This window comes from Falco peregrinus, chromosome 6 (assembly GCF_023634155.1).
Source record: "Falco peregrinus isolate bFalPer1 chromosome 6, bFalPer1.pri, whole genome shotgun sequence".
Lineage (NCBI taxonomy): Eukaryota > Metazoa > Chordata > Aves > Falconiformes > Falconidae > Falco > Falco peregrinus.
This window is the reverse complement of record NC_073726.1, coordinates 35,647,599-35,665,180: the sequence shown is the minus strand read 5'-3', so window position 1 is coordinate 35,665,180 and position 17,582 is coordinate 35,647,599. Positions and strand designations below refer to the sequence as shown.

The 17,582-nt window shown below is 37.0% G+C and overlaps 1 protein-coding gene across 3 annotated transcripts in view; it reads left to right on the top strand.

The window, feature by feature from the left end:
* LGR5 (leucine rich repeat containing G protein-coupled receptor 5) overlaps window positions 1–17,582 on the top strand; it is a 93,236-nt gene that overhangs the window by 41,181 nt on the left and 34,473 nt on the right. For all 3 annotated transcript variants that reach the window (XM_055808529.1, XM_055808528.1, XM_055808527.1), the window contains exons 3-4: window positions 10,789–10,860; window positions 12,453–12,524. In XM_055808529.1, coding sequence (XP_055664504.1) covers window positions 10,789–10,860; window positions 12,453–12,524 — 144 coding nt within the window. The remainder of the gene's footprint in view (window positions 1–10,788; window positions 10,861–12,452; window positions 12,525–17,582) is intronic.

Below are 17,582 nucleotides of genomic sequence, written 5' to 3'. Positions count from 1 at the left end.
CTCAATACCCAAAAGCACTGAGATTTTTTTAAGACAGTTAAACCGATTGTTTTGACTCCAAAGCTGAGTCTGTTCAGCCAGTTCTGACCTTCTAGGCTGAATCTGACCCACTCTTCCAGCCAAGGTTAGACACCTCTGCAGGAAGAATTCTGGCAGTCCTAGTGATCATGCCTGGTATTTATCCTTAACCAAAGAGTTTGATCACCGAAGTACAACATATTGAAACTATGCTGTATTTTTGAGGTGTATGGACCTTTAAAAATTGTGGGCAATATTGTGGTACTTTGAAAACTGAACTGTTCTAGCTCCTAAAAAGTTTAGTTTTGAGCAAGATTTTATTATTGTTTGGGGTTTTTTTTGTGAAAATGATGGGCCTTTCAGGCCTGATTTTCTCTTAAAGTGCATGTGATAGAACTCCCACCAAGAAAGAAATATGCTTTGGCTGCTTGATTATCAGCAAGTTGCTCTGCATGAACTTGTACAACACCATTAAGTTAAATTCTTCATTATAAATTCAAAATAACTGCAGATATTTATCAGTCTGACTGAGTCCAAGACTCAATCTTATGCAGAGTATTTCTAGACACATGTCATTCTACAATGTGTAAAATGCCCATATTAATAAAGCAGTAAGTTAGAGTAATGCATGAAAACAAGGGTTTTTTAAAAGTGTAAAAAATTACCTATGATGGGTTTCTTAAGAGTTTAAGAGGCAACTCCATCTGAGTGTAGACATAGCATTTTGTCATTAGTAACACTTCAAAGCAGTACCTGAATCTGTTTTATCTTATAAATTAACGTCTCTATGAAGAGTGAGGAAGAAAGCCAATAATAATTTAACTATTTGAATCAGACCTAAGTACAAATATCTCCAGCTAGATATATCTCCATACATACATACATATGCATATGCATATGCCTAAATATGTGAACCCACACCCACACATGCACATATATGAGGCTTTTATTTTAATTTTAAACACTGGAACATTCCACAGATAAGCAAAACTCCAAGTGATTTGTAGTACATCACTATTTTTACTTAAAATAGGGGTTTTATTAAAACAGCAACAAAGGACTGATTTATTACAATTATTTTACCTACAGAGTAAGACAGTTCCAAATAAGTTCCATTTCACAAAATCAAGCAACGAATCTACCTTAAACTAATTGCAGCCTTCATACAGGTGCAAGAAAGTTTAGTCACACCTGTGATACTTCTTAAAATAACCTTGAAGGGAATTAAATATATTTACAAAGTTTTTGAGATTGATCACGGTGTTAATACAGTGGTTACTCAGGCAAAAGTGCCTTTAAAAATGCATTTATTGCAATACTGAAGTGCAGAATTACAGATACGATAAAAACCAGACGTATTATGTGAATCTCACCATGATTTATGTGGAAATCCCTTTACACTGCAGAAGTGGTCAGGAGGCCTCTGTATACATGAAAATTTAGTCCTAAATTACCAGGCACAATCCGTTACCATCTGTTCCTATATATTGTTTTCCCTTTACTTCTCTCTCTGTTTGTTCTTCCTTCCTGCAAAGAGGTTTTCAAAACCGTTAATGGGAGTTAGGTGTTCTTTTCCCCACTGACTTTGAGTGGTGGGACTGAGCTCTCCGGTCATTTACATGTTTGAAAACTGAGAGCATTAGCTCCTGGGGTCTTTCACGGTCTTTTATTTTTGTGCTGGTGCAGGCACATTGTGGCCAGCACTGAAGACTGATTCTGTACATTTTTACTATTATGTAAGCTAGTAGAAAACATGAAAGTGCTGCAGCCATAGTGCAAAGCATTAGAGAAAGTGAGGGAATCTTGTAATTTACTTCAGCAATCTTTGGACAGGATGCTTAAATACTAAAATCATTCCCAAACATTAATCTGCATAGATTTTAAAACCTCCAGGGCAAAAAAGTAAAAATACCTGCAACTGACATGAACAACAGTAGTAAAAATAGAGTATCATCTAGTGGTCTTCAACTGTCCACACATGCTTCCTTTAGAGGTCACTTAAATACTGGTTTACAGTTCTTGCACAGCAGGTTTAGTGGAGCTGTTCCTGGTGGTAATTTCGTTGTGCCACCTCTGTCAACTAAAGTTTCAGCAGTAACTTTCATTGCTAAATGACTTACGATCCCATAGGTAATTTCAGAGCCGCACACAACCTAACACTTAAGTTGTGAATTTTATTTATTCACATAAATGGTGAATTTGGTCTCTTCATTTCATACATGCATACATGTAGAGACTTACCTATTCAGACTATGCCACCGTGTTGGATATGTGGTGTTTGTCAGTGAGAGGTACCAGCCAGGCAAGTGGCCCATGGCAGCTTGTAAATTCTGTTGCCGTAATACAGTCTTGTTGATAACTCAGGGCTGTGGCTCCCCAGTTTTGCTTTAATACAGCAAGGGAGGCACTCAAAGTCCTGACAGAGGCCAGTGCACTGGGTCAGCTTGAAATTACCCATACATTGGTAAAAACAGTGAGATGTTTATCTAGTTAATCAGTCGGAAGCAATTACAGTAGTTTTCTTCCCTACTTTATGCGTATATGGTTAGTTTGATTTACTAGAAAAGAACAAACACAGAAAATTCCGACTGTACAAGACAAAAACTTGTAAGCTCTACATTCACAAAACAAGGGCCCTGGTGTTCTAGAACTGTCACTGCCTTTGTTGCTGTCCCTTTGATGCCACCAAAGCAAGCAACAACAAAGAACTCTCCCATGTGGATGTGTCAGCCTGACACCCTCCAAACTGCCTTTTTTGCTCTCTTATCAAGAATGACAAGATGAGGGGGGAAAAAAAAAAAAAAAAAAAAAAAAGAGAAACAACAGAGCAAATGCCTTACTAAATCAGAGCTGCTTGCATTGCTTGTTGAATAGCTTGTGCTGACAGACAGTTACTCTGGAAATGTTACGGCAAATTGCACAGAGCAGCCTTGACACTGGAACTACTGTACATCTGTGGTGTAAAGGGGCAGAAGGGGAGAAGATGGAGAAAGAAGATAAAAGAGAAATGAGAAGAGTAAAGATACACATGCAAGCGGAAACAAATGTTCTAGGTTGATATCCAAGAAACCTTGTCAGTGCTGCTGCATTGGTCTTACTGAGCATGGGTTGAAGTTTATTTTTGGCTTGTAGCTTGTAAATGCTTTCTGGAACTCGTAATTTATTATCCAGCAGTATTAGTTAGGAACTAGTTTAGAATATCAAAAGGAGTCATAGAAAGAGTTTTTTGTGTTTTGCTATCAATACAGATAATGACATTATACTTAATTAAACCAAGGTGAAACAATGTTTTATTAAACGTCCTATATATCTGTAGATCCTGAGGCCGGATTTTAATTTAAGTCTTAAACACCCTGCGTGCAGTGCAGTAGCAAGCACACAGAAATAATTTCTTTTTTTGTCAGTAGAAGTTCAGCTTGTTTGTAGATTGCTTGATTTCAGTGCATTGAATACTTCTGATACTTCCACGGTTCAGTTTTCCACTTCCTTAGGATTATGGGTAATGAGTTAAGCCAGTATCACATTTATATCTAATAGGTTCGCAAGCTCAATAAAACCAACTTCTCTCTAAGTTGTTTTTTTGAGTTTCCAAACAGAAGTAGCAATAATTTTTCCAGTAATTCTTTGGTGTTGCTTCATTGTACCACTCAGAAAATGGTAGTAACCTCGAAAATTTGATCTACACAATTTATGTCCCTTGCTTATCACCCAGGAATGACAAAACAGCTAATACATTTTTCATTATTGACAGTTTGATCATGTTGTGTTGTACTGCTGTAGACTTCTGCCATTTTCTGTTATTAATGATGATTATTATTAGTTCTTACTCTTTCTGGTGATACTGGCACTACTGGGAGAAAACCAAAACCAGCATCAGAAGTGTAAATGACACTTGGAAGACCCCAGCCTAGGAAATGTGATGTATATGGTCCACCATTTTTTGCTTCATCTTGCTGTAACATTTAAACACTGAGAAAGGAATTTTAACAAATTACAGGTTGTTCTGGGATTAGTGATTTGGTTAGAACATTCCTCAAACACAGAAGTAAATTTATGTCTCTTATTGGTTGTATCCTTGGGATCCGCTGCTGGGAATCAGTATGACATTTCCTGGCTGATGTTGGAGTACCTCCCAACAGTTGGCTTTCCTACAGTCAGAAGGTCAGTGCCTGGCTACCTCTTCAGCAGAAGGACTCTGTTGGAGCCCTGTAGAAGGGTGCTGCCTTCTGCAGTGCTGAGAGCAAAACAGCTTGTTCTCAGCGCTGGCTGTGGACGGCTTTATGAAAGGTGAGATCAGTTGTCTTTAGCAGTTATTGGATCACACTCATGCCGGCTGCAGAAAGAGTCCCTACCTTTTATAAGTGGAGGAAGAAATACTACATTTTAGACTATACCCTTAACTGACAAAAATCTATGATCTGTTTTATCAAAGCCGGTTCAAGATCAAATACACACTGATTTCATTCCAACTGCTTGAGGTCAGTTGGAGTTATTCCAGTTTGCACCCTATGAGAATTTGGCACATGCATTTTAAAAGGCAATTAGGCCCTAAAGCAAGAGCAGACTGTGTTATGTTTGAATTTCCAACTAAACTGTAAGTAGCAATAAATATAATATACAGCCCAATTACGACTTGCACGCTCTCCTCCCCTTTTTTAAAGAAAGGAGAATATCTTTACATTTTCTTCTTTGATCTCTCTGAGCATCAGATTTTTTAATATATCATTTGACCCACATTTATTTTTATATTACTATAATGATTACAGTTTTAATTAACATGACAGTTTGAAATATAAAAAGATAATTGAAATACAGAGTAACACTTAAATTGCTAGTCTAACAAAGTAATATCTCAAAAACATTTTGAAATACGCATGTTGATATCATCCATTAATTAATTAACACAGTAATTAATCATCCATTAATGCATACATTTCTATTGCATTGGCCCCAAAATAATCACTAATAAATATCAAATCAAACCCTTATATCAAAATTTTAGTTGACTTTGAGTAAGTGCTTGAAGAATATCCATATTATCAAAGTATTTTTCATGTAAGAAGCAAGAGCATGTTGTGTTACTGATCTATAAATGTATATGGAAGCTGAAAAAAATTATGGTCATAGGGATATATGAGTTCTATATTGGCTATATTTTTATATATTTGGGCTAAATATATGTGTAGTTGTGTGCTTGTGTATCTTTGGTTAAGTTTGACAAGAAACAAAATTGCAACAAAAGATTAGAGATCAGTAATTCTTGAACAGAGGCAATTTTTTATATCCAGAACAAGTTGGTTTAGAAAAATATTTGGAAATTTATGTTTTCCTGTTAAACTTCCCTGTTGCTCCTCTACAAACAGCCATTTCCTTTATTAGAAAAAAGATAATAGTTTTAGGATTGGTACTAGTGCTACTGGTACAACTCCTCAGAAAAGAGTAAATTACTGGCAAATACGATACCCGGGTAGGCTGCAAATGAGAGTCCTATTTCTACTTGTGTCAGCACAAATGCTTCCACAGACATCAATGAGACTAAGATTTCACCAGGGATCTTTATCAGTTATTCAGAACAATTATGGCAGTTGGAGAGGTGAATCAGACTTCTAAGACAGAAGTTTCAAATTACAAAAGATGATTTCTTATCTGTACCCAAGGTATAAAAGACACAGTCCATTATTACATGAATTTTAATGGAATTTTCTGCATGACATCCTAGTAGTTTAGCATCAAATTCAGGAAGATTAGTGCCACATAGCAGCAGAACTGTCCCAGCTGTTGGGGTTTTTCACTGTCCCAGGCCTTCTGTACTTTCAGTTTCTTTTCACAAAAGCAAAGTTTTTTTCACCAGTCTCTAGGTTTTTCTGTACATTTCCTTTTTCTGTTTCCTTTCTGGAGAGCTTGTTAGTTGTAGCATGTAATGTAGCAAATATGGAATGAAACATCTGTTTTCCAAGAAAACCGGCAAACATAAAGCTGACTGAATTTTTGTGACATTATTGATGTTAGCCTACTCATCTTTAAACATACCTATAGATATATGTAAGCAAATTCATGATAGCGTTCTCCTAGCATGTGTGGTCTTTACTCTCATTCCTTAAATAAAATCAGCAAACCAGTTAGTGAACAGGGAAGTAAAATGCAGAGTCAAAGGGACATTAAGGCAAAATAGTAATTAATGGAATTATTTTTGTAGAAATCACTCAGTATCTTTGCACAGATTAAGGATGATTTAAGATTGCACTCACAATTACATTCTGTATAGATACATGTGGACTGATTAAATATAATGCAACACAAATGATGGAATGCTGTATAACCTAATCTGTATTAAGGGGCATGTGCTGGCACTAGTCTAGAAACATTGAGTCGGTCTGGTATTGATATTATAGTTTATTGGCATGATACTAAGTCTGATATATTTATCACGAATTTGAGTGTAATGAACTTCTACCTAACTGTATCTGTTCTGAAATAGAATTACAACAGATTTCACTGGATTTTCACTTCTTAATAGCGGAGTTTGACTACTTTCACACTGCTTATTCCTGTCATATGTTGAGCCACACCAAGATCAGCCCATCTATTCTCCTACACTTCAGCACCTTGCAAGATATGATCAGTATGTTGTTCCAGAAATTTCCACTGTGCTAATTCTGTTAGAACACAGCATGAATATTAATTAATGCAAACGTATGCTTTTTCCCAAGGAGACTGTTGCCTTCCTTTCATGTCCTTCCTATAGCTTTGATACTACTAGATTTTGAAATACACTTTACAGGTGCTTATTCAGCATTTGCTCAACTAGATCTTACTCGGGCAAAGAAGAAACACAGTCACAACCCCTATCGTACTGCAGACAATGAGGAGTAGCTGGGTTAGATTTGACACGGGTTCTTTCCACAGTCAGTGGAGAGTTGCTTTCTTTTATTAAATGCCACAGCTTGTTAACTGCAGAGAGAAGACTTTTTAGTGTTTCAAGTTCACCCGGCCATCCCAGCAGGTAATGAGGAGACACTTGGTACCAGGCAAGGCTTGTCCTGGTGCAGAAAACATCCGCACACAAAGCAGTTTTGAGCTGGCAAAGAAAAAACATTGTACTAGAAACGTAAAGGAAAAGTTGACTGTGCTCAGTCACAACTTCGTGTTTATTTGCTTCTTGCTGAGGAATGAAGTTTTTCTTTTCAGACACAAGCAACAATTGCAAGAAAAAAAGTTTCTGATCATTTTGAGAGCCTTCTGTGAGCGTCTCATTATTTGTATTGTCTTTGGGAATGTTCTCCTGACCTGGTCACCACCATTTCTCAAAACTCTTGACACTGCAGAAGAGGTCAGAATACACCAAAAGGGTAAACAGATGGGGAACATTCAAGGGAGAGCATAGACATGTCTTCTCTCAGATACGACCGTAGACCATGAACTTGACCTGCAGCACTGCAGCTATTCAAGGCAGTGCGCAGAGATTGCTAGCTGGGCTGGACTGCGTTGAAAGATATTTTATAAATAACTGCTGTTTGAAAGGATGGAGGCAACATACTTTCTTTTCAGCTCATTTATTTTACATCTTTTAGAAGGAAACATGCAGTAGTATAAAAACTTAACCTATGCTTAAGTCAAAAGTATCCCAGTATCCTGACTCCAACAGTGGCAGGAAGCCGGTACTGAGGGAAGCATGTGGTAACACTTCACCATAAACTTTTCCAGCCTCCATGAATTTGCAAGATTATATGAAGCAGCATAAGTAAAATCTAGTTCTAGAATAATGTACCTCAAAAAATATGGTCCAAAGTCAGTAACACTGTGTCCTCTTGATTACTTTTTTCATTAAAGAGAGGTGATACATTTGAGCCTGAATGTGCCTAATGAGATATTTCTAAAATAATGTCAGAAATGCTGGAATTCAAAGAAATAACTTAAAAATTGAAAGTCAAAGTTGTTCAAACAATAGAAGCCAGCCATTTGGTTATGTAAGTGCTATAAACAAGCTAGTCCATTCCTGCTTTCAGAAATGATTAACTAAATACTGAACTGTAGAGACAGATAGTATGTCCATCCTCGTCTGTTCAGGGAAAGCAACATTTACCCATCCTGACTAAAATCACTTCCCAAAGTCCATCCAAGGTTCAGTAAAATAACTGGGCAGCTTTCCTCAAATAATTTAGAGTAATGGAAAACAAAATCCCTGAAGTGGAGAAGAGTAAGCCCTGATAGATACTTGATAGGTACTGTAGTGTCAACAAGGGGATTCATTTTCCCCTATGCCAAGACTGAGAATAGAAACACAGTAATAGCAGGAAAAACCTGCAAGGAAGGCATTAAAAATGGTCAGGAACAAATAAGCCAAACTTAATGAGCTTTGCAGCATGCCTTAAAGAACTGTTGTGCTAACTTTCATCCAAGAATATTGAAACAATTAGATGATCCAAATGAATCATTTTTGCTGATTTTTACCAAATACCATAATGCTGGGGAATTCCAAAGGGCTGAGAAGATGCTACTGTTGTGCCAGTGGTCAGAAGTGGTCTCATGGAGCGTGTTGGGAAAAGATAGGTGGTTTGCCTGAAGTTAGTTCCACAGAAAATCATGAAAAAGGTGTCATGTGGAAGAATTTAATATGGTACCTGAAGGTCAGACAACATCATTACATAGAAAATAGTTCTTGCCAGATGTCTGTCTACCTTTTCTGTCATTGTCAGTTTGCTTGGTGAGAGAACTACATGGATGTACGTGTATTTTGGCATTTGTGATACATTTGATGTAGCCCTCTACTGAAATACGTAGCACTATACATGATGAGCAAGATCTTCTGCTCCATAAGGAGAGGAGTATCATATAATATAGTATTAACCACCATCTGCAAAATTGGTGCAAGCTCTTTCCAAACTGAAAAATAGTCAAACCAGAACTTCAAGAGCGACCTGAGGTTTGAAAAACTCGTGAGAAGTAAATGCAGAAGCTATGTCTACCAAAAAGAAGATTAACATGGTTTCATCTGTCTAAGGTGTTGTACAAGACATTTTTAATAATTGAGAATTTCACACATCTGAAAAAAAAAATAGGCTTACCCTGTGACTGCCTCACCTTGGAGCAAGAGTGAGCCAGGTTTGACTCACTCATCTGCCTGCAGGAATTTGGGTGCATATGCCTGATTCTCAGATGTCTGGACATCAGACTCCAGTGTATTTCAGAGTGAGAGACTAGCTCGGCAGCTCCGTCTGAAGCTGAGCGCCTCTGCAGAGCACATTTAAATTCGTCGAATGGAAAGAGGATGAGCCACTTGCTCGGAGTTACAGGTCACCTCATTCAGCAGGTGTGTGTGTGTACAGGGAGGAGCCTTTTCCACAAATTGAAAATGTCTGAAAAGTCTTTGGAGCTGGGATCTAGAATAATGTTTTCTTTCTTTACGGCCCAATTTTTATTTTTACTTTTTGTATGAAAGAGGTGTCTAAAGAGAAGGTGTGCACAGGACCCTGTAGGTAGCCTGGGGCAGCTAAACTCCTTAGGAAGACAGTGTTTAAGGGTCAGTCAGTGCTGGATCTTTGGGACTGCAGTCATAAGCACTTGGCCTTTTCCATGAACAGTATTGGCAACTGGTGCTAACTTCAGTGCTGTAGATTCCTCTCTGGCAGCTTGACACCTAAGGCATTTTCCGGATCTAGTCCTGTGGTCTTTCCTAAGGGGCCAGAGGCCAAATGAAATGTCAACTCTGTTATCACATCAGCTGGTCTATCACAACTGTCTACAGTTTTGGTGTGCAGTATCTTAGCTGATGAGAAATACCAATTCCCCCTGGCTTAATGTGGTCTGCAAAGAGGGTTACATCTTATCAACCCGCATTTGTTGCCAGCTAAGAGGAGACACTGGGGCTCTAGCGTCACAGAGTAACTTGGCTGCGAATCTGACCGCTACCAGTCCATTTTCCATCTAGGGTACATTCATGCTGAACTGAGATGTCAAGAGGCTAGATGCAAGATGCTCTGGAGTTGCACTGATGGAGAACATGGAAATACCATTATTTCACATCAAATACATGGCCTCTTTCCTAAACACAAACCTGACAGAATGCAGTCTTTTTCTCTCGAGAGCCGCATGCTTTACCAGAGGTATTTGTTGTACTTACCTAGGTTTGTAAAATACTTTCAGGCATTCTGAGAAGGAAGGTGCAATAGAATTAGGGGGGAAAGCCTCATATATTTTAGCAAATACCCATTATGCCAGCCTATTACACAGGGAAAACTATGATTCCACCAGTACAGCAATTTTATGTATAGTTATTTTAAAGTAGACTGTGGTCATTAATATGTGGATGTATTTTGATAGTGCAAATGAGTTAAATATTCACAGATATCACACATGGACAATTCTGAAAGTGCATGCCTTTAAATCCAGTGATGCTAATTGTTGTCAGTATATCTGTATTTTAGTTGCTGATGATTAATCCTTAAAAAGAACAATATGAAGAATTCAATGTGCATTCTAAACCATAAGGTCAATTTGCAATGAAATCACATTTTGCCTCTGCAGTGCAGTCCAGCTGTCAGTAAATCAACTGTACAGTTAAGGACTTCTCTTTTTTTTTTTTTTTTTCTTTTTTTTTTAGTTTTTTCTTTCTTTTAAAAGTGTATTAATGACAAAACAAGGCTATTAAACTACTGCCTCTGGCATCAGTCGCTCAAATGTAACTGTGTTGCACTTTTTAACAACCAAATTAATTCCACATGAAGAGAAAAAGTATTCACTCTTTTTCTTTTCCTTTTTCAAACTTTACAGACGTCTTGCAGGAAATGGCTTGACATACATTCCTAAGGGAGCGTTTGCTGGCCTTTTCAGTCTTAAAGTGCTGTAAGTAAACTGTGTGTTGTTTGATATATTTCTGATTTCCTAAATGCTCCAGGGAAGTAATTAACCAGTGAAGTTTTGATCAAGTAAATTACATATTTTGATCAGCTCATTTTGAACAATTCAATTGAAGATACATATGAACATCATTAAATCTTTGTTTTTTCGTATAGAAAGTACCCTAAACACAAAGGTTGGAAAACATTAATGCCATTCTAAAAACAACTTGCTCATCAAGTAGATGTCTCTGTACAATATCAAAGGTAAAAATTGGTTCAGTTAATAGTTTCTTTGTCTCAAAAGTTCTGATTTCAAGTCTAAAAAACTTAGTGAACTTTTCGTGATCACACAAAACTGGGGCAGATTACCTTTTTCTTTTCTTGAGAGCCAGAGGGAAAAAACATTATTGTAGAACACCATGTAATTTAAAATTGAGTTCATATTTTATATCTTGTTCTTTGTGATGTAATTACTATAAGATAAATTATAAAAAATATGACAAAACCTTGTATTATTTGGAGTAGTAAAACAGTACATATAGTTAATAAAATTATTAGCAGGCCACATCTCACGGTATTTATACTAGAGGGTGTCTTTGCCTATGTAAAGTTCACAGAAGCTGCATTACTGGCAAGAACGCCAACCTCCTAGGCAGCATCAAACCAAGCCAGATGCTACTGTAAGAGTATACAAAGCTCTACTGAAAAAATACGTAAGTGGGAAAGAAGTATGAAGAGCTTCCCACTCCATCTACTCTTAAGTTGGCCAGCTGTAGCTCATGTTGGCCTAAGGAGATTTAGGCCTGCCAAAAATGATTTACAGTGTCCCATCAAGTATGCCTTATTTTGAAGGCAGCATGTACTGCTTCAGTTTTGTCCGCAGAGAATCCTTTTATATATGCAGGAGTTGGTCCAAACGAGGATATGAGGCAGTATGAATGAAACCATATTCAAAGGGAGGAAAAGATTCTTTTGGAATCAAAAGTGATTTTTGAGTGTTTGCAAGCTAAATGATGTGATATTTCAGAAAAGATATTTGTCAGGTCATTGCTATCAACTATCCGTTTGAGAAAACTGATTTCATTGGGAAAAATTCAGCAGTTTTTACATAGAAAAATTTATTCAAACCAAATCATAAACTCCTTATACAGGTAAAAATTCTGTTTGCCATAGTAGCATTTTGCTGAGTAAGGATTTGAAAAGTCAGTCCTTCTCAGCTTTATCAGAATAAGAAAGTGAAGCACTTCAGAAGGAAAACAAAATCAGTACACGAGGATGACAATTTCAGAATCACTGGAGGCAATTAGGGGCTCAAGCCCTATTGAGAGCAAATCGGATTTATTCTTTTGACTTCCTCAGCTGCTTTGAAAATCCTGCTCAAAGCTGATGTGTAGCTGTTCACAAAGCTAATATGCTGTAAGTATTTGTTTACTTTGAAGAGAACTGGCATTTGACAGGGGTGGAGTATTTGTGTACTTTCCTTTGTAATCTCGAAGTAGAACCAGTACAAAGGAGGTAAGCTTGGAAGAAAATTTACAATAGAAGGAAATTATCTTTATTGAGTTGATTCTGGGTTTTGTGCTACCCAAAATGTAGGATGCTGCAGAATAACCAGCTACGCCAGGTTCCTACTGAAGCACTCCAGAACTTGCGCAGCCTGCAGTCTCTGTAAGTATACTTGATAAAACAACTTGTAACCTTGCATGAACAATAATGTATGATTACCTATTAATTACCTGTTAATATCATTTAATAATGTGCTGAATCAACATTTTCTTTTAACTCTCTTTGAGCTGCTTTCCAAGAGAATTGTACTCTCAATTAAACATCAAAAGTGACTGATTTCATTCCAGTAGTTTCATGACACCAGCAGCTTCTTTGCAGTGTTATAAACTGGTTCACCGTCTGAGAAGACACTCCTTGCCCTGCAATGCTTTCTGTCTGTCAAGAAGAATATAGTCCCTTGAGCACTGGTCTTTCCCATGGTTTCTTGTTAAGATTCTTTACCAGGGAAAAGAAAGAATCCCAAATGACTCCCTTGGTTTTTTTCATTTGGTGTAATTTTTTTCTGTTTAAGCAGTATGGAAAACACTATTAACTCATGAAACAAAGTGTACTAGGGGATGCTTAATTATATTCTGTGCTTCAGGCAGGTCTCCGTATTTATAGTTCTTGACTGTGCTGTGCTGACTCAGTCCCCAAGCCTCAGTTTTAACAGAACTCCTGCCAGAACTGCTAGACCAGGAGTGAGGATTGGCTGCTTTGTGGTACGAATAAATTATTTTGATGTGCTTCTGCCCCATACATAAGGATGGTTGTACGAGGTTGCGCTGAAAGCTGACCTAGCCCAGTATACAGTCTTCAACAGCAGATGCCAAAGGAAAACTAGAAGGCAAAGAATATAATAATATTGCTTTGGTAAACTGTCACAGCTGCTGGAGGTTTGCACTCAGGGACTCACTGAGCCTATTGCGGCTTCTTTGAATTTAATACCTCTTAAGGAGTGGTGTTCTATGAGTTTGTATAACTGCTTTTTGACGCAGTGTAAAACTCAGAATTTTTTGTGCCAGCGTATCTGCTGATCAGCTAGCCCTGTGTAGCATGGTGAAGTACCTCCTGTTATTTACTTGGAACTTCTCATCGCATTTGATGTCCCATAAGTGCAGCATCAGAAGAAAGTGGAAACAGTAGTTCCGTATTGTTGAACACCAGATTTATAACCTCTGTTGCACCTCCATTAGTCATGTTTATCAGACGTAGGCTGTTAGGACTGTTTCTCATGTGGGAGCTATTCCTTTCCTCTGGTCATCCTTGTCACTCTTACCGAACTTCTTTTCAGTTCCCATATATTTGATTTGAGATGAGTCGAGGAGGGGGCAGACCTGCACAACATGTTTAAAGCATTGGCACACCATGGATTTATAGAGGGGAAATATGGAAGCTTTTTTGTTCGCTTTCCTACTAACTCCCCAAACTTTGTTTTGCTTAATATTTTTAACCTGTACTCAACACTGAGCTGTTATTTTCATGCTTATTACAACTGTGGGATCTCTTTCTAGCATGTTAGTAGCTACTCAAGAGTTTGGCATGTAAAGTTTAAATTGCCTTTTCCCTAAGTGCCTCACTTGACACCTGACTGTACTTACATTTATCTGCCATGTTCTTGTTCAGTCAATTATCATGAGTTCCTTCTGCTGCACATGCTGTTCAGAGTTTGCAACCACAAGGCCACTCTTGCTGTCTCAATGCAGCATGCAGTAAATAGAGTATGTTTCTGAATTATCCGTAGAATTCCATTCTAACCTGATACAAAAAAAATGACTAAATTTTCTAAAGGATCTACTGATTTTGAATGTGCAGCATAAAATATCTAGATGATTGAAGATAGGCAGGCAGGTTGTTTGGACAGAGAAAAATGTCAGCTGACTCTCTGTGCTTTAGTTGGCCATCTTTTTCACAGAATTACTTTGAAATAAAACTATTTTCCTAACAAGTTCCAAGATCCAAATTTGGAAGTTCAAATAGCTGTCACAAAAAATGTTGCTGTAGTGTGCACTGATCACCAGCGTCACTGGTAAAAGTCTTAACAATGGCAGGAATCGAGTGATCACCTATACCAAGATGTCCAAGTTAAGATGTATTGGTTGAGAAATGCACTGTGTTGAATATACTCTTCTTTTTTGTATATCAAGAAGTTCCACCAGAAGGTTAACATCTTTTGCATATATTTAATTCAGCCAAAATCTGAAGAACAGAATTAATGTAATGAATTGATTTTCAGCAAAATTATGTCATCTGTGTATAACTTACCACTACACAGACACACATTACATTGTATTAGCTCCCAGGTTTTATGTCCATCTTGAACAACATTTACCTCCTTAATATACAAAGCATTCATTAAGGTTTCTAAAGGTGAAACAGCCCTAAGAATTAATTATCTTTTAATTGTTATTTGGTCAGTACCTTTTTTCTTTATTGACCAGACACAGACTGAAATATCTTAGCCATATGCTTTTGAGGTTACGGTTCTTTCCTTTGATCTTTGAAAAAGCCATGAGAAAATGTTGGTCTAGTGACTATATTAGATTTTCTTTCTGCTAAACAAACAAAAAAAATCTTGCTGAGATCACATCACTCTATACACATGCTGGACCAAAACACGATAAGCCAAGCAAACAAGAGTTCCTTTGTTGCTCTGAAAGAGACTGTTGAATTTTCAGCACAGTTTCTAAACAAAATGACAGTCTCACTCAGTCTTTGTTGCAAACATTTTTTTCCTTGGGTGAAGAAGTTGAAGAAGTAAACTAAACATAGTTTGTGCAGTCTATGTAAAGGACTGATATTTTGTGACAGAATTAAAACAGAGGGAGGAGTGGTCAGTGGAAACCTTTAGACAGCTGTGTAGCAGACCCAAGATGGAATGATAGGAGTTGTACAGAAAAGCTACTATCACCTGAAAGACGATCACCAGCAAGAGAGACTTCTTTAGGAAAAGAAAACTATTATTCTTTTGTTTGCTTAAACGGGGTTGTGCCTGTCAGATAAAGTGGTGCACAGATTCAATTTCTTCTTTCATATACTCTAGGAATTTTCTGTTCACAAGGTGGTTCTTGCATTGGCTTCTGATTTACAATAGGAATTATTTCTTGAAACCTTTGAAATAGCAGGAGTCTTTTCAAGAGTGTAATTAAGAGGTTAAAAGCCTTCACAAAGGCAATTCCTGTAAGACAGCAACTTCTTGTATTTATTATGTTTAACTATGCAGGTGGCAAAATTTCTGAAAGCCTCATTAACCCTTTGCTTTAGGTTAGTATAGATGCAAAAAACTGAAAACTGGTGACAGGACTCAAATCTCTGCCTTTTGTGGTTTTACTCAAGAAAGGCAGTCATGTAAAGGGGCAAGTCATAGTAACTGCCTTAACCAATGTGAAGACGATTACGTTAAAATCATTTTTATATAAATATACATATATAACTCTGTGTGTGTGTGTGTGTACATGCACAATACACAGGTGCATATATATGCACGCACAAGTTTTCCATGTTTACTTGGAATGCAAATTCATCACAAATTTTTGCACAAAAAGGTATTTCTGGATTATATGCTGTCCTTATTATCTAGTTCCAGGCTGACTATAGGTATCAGTATTAATAGATACATTAATCTATGTTAAATGACCTGTGGTACATTGAACAAGAACTGATGCATTGCAGGAAAAAGCAACAATTTCTTACACTTTCTTATCCAAGTTGTAATATTGCTGGCATGCAGAATGGCTTGACAAATTTGAGTGATAAATATTCATAAATTTCTTAAGGTTTGACCTACTTCTAGAATAGACCAGTCTTCTTTAAACTTTATCCAAGAAATACTATAAAATGAGAAATAGGCACAAAAAAATTAACCAAAAAAACCTAGAATTCATGAATTTCATATTCAACCGCAAAAATCTATGAGAAAACCCTTATACTGCTGCCTCAAAACAAATAACAATATGTTTATTTCTGCCACTGAAGAAAAAAAAAAGGTTAAACACTATTAAAATCTTCTCCCATTTATAAAAGTCTTTGTAGTTCAATAGGCAACAACAGTGACCAGGTACTTTGATCAATAAGTAAGTTCAGCTGTAAGAGCTTGGACAGTGATTGCACAGGACCCCAGTTCCCTTTGTGGCAGGAGGATTTAAGGAAGTAACCAGAACATGTTGATTTTGAGATGTGGTTTTGATCTCCAAGTTCAGCAGAAAGATATCTTCAACAAATTATCTCGATTACTAGTCCTAACAATTCAAATGGCATTTAGTTCTGTTAAGACAAGAAGAGAAAAATAAGTTCACAGGTACTATGATTGAAAGGGAGGAACACACAATCACTGAGGTGTCACAACTTAAATCTTGGCAGCAGGGTCTGAAAGCCACTTGAATGCTGTCTTCCCTGTTACTCAGCTTGAGCAAATGTATTTCTTTAGAACTGACTATAAGCGGATGGTCTCTGGATTTTGTGTTTCCCACAGCATCAATACCTCCATTCTGCTTTTAAACCAAGGAGCCTTTTAATATACCTGTATAGTCAAAAAAACTTTTACATATGTATATTGATTTGTTTCTCAAGTATCCTTATTAACAGCTTGTTTTCTGTCCCAGCTATTTTCATTTAATGTATGTATTTGTTTAAATAGGTGTCTTTTTTTCTCTAGCAATTTCTAATTACATCCCTTATGTACCAGAATTGGCATATAATTTAACTATTTTTGAATAAGAAGGGATTGGAAAAACAGTCAATGACATAACAATACATACCAATAAATTTATTTTTTCCCTGAACACATTAACACAGATTTTTTATTACTAGCAAGCAGTAAGTTGCAGATCTCCATTTGTGAATGTTGCTAAATATAGAAGGAAAGCATAATTGGTGTTGCTGATGGAAAAGCAAAGCTTCTGCTATTCTTTTACTGGGACTATTGTAATACAACCCTTTGCAGTGAATACTACAGATGAAACTTCACTACCTGTTTATTTCTTGTTTAGACATCATTGTTAATGAGCAGCTTTTACTGCTGCATTGTCAGACACAGAAACAGTAAAAATCAAGAACAGATCGGGTACTATCTCATTGCCCATGCCAAACCAGTCATCAAGACCATTTAAAAGCAAGCATTATTTACTGTATCACCTGCTTTCATTCCTGTAAAATTTAACAGGACTTGTACTTTAATAGTGG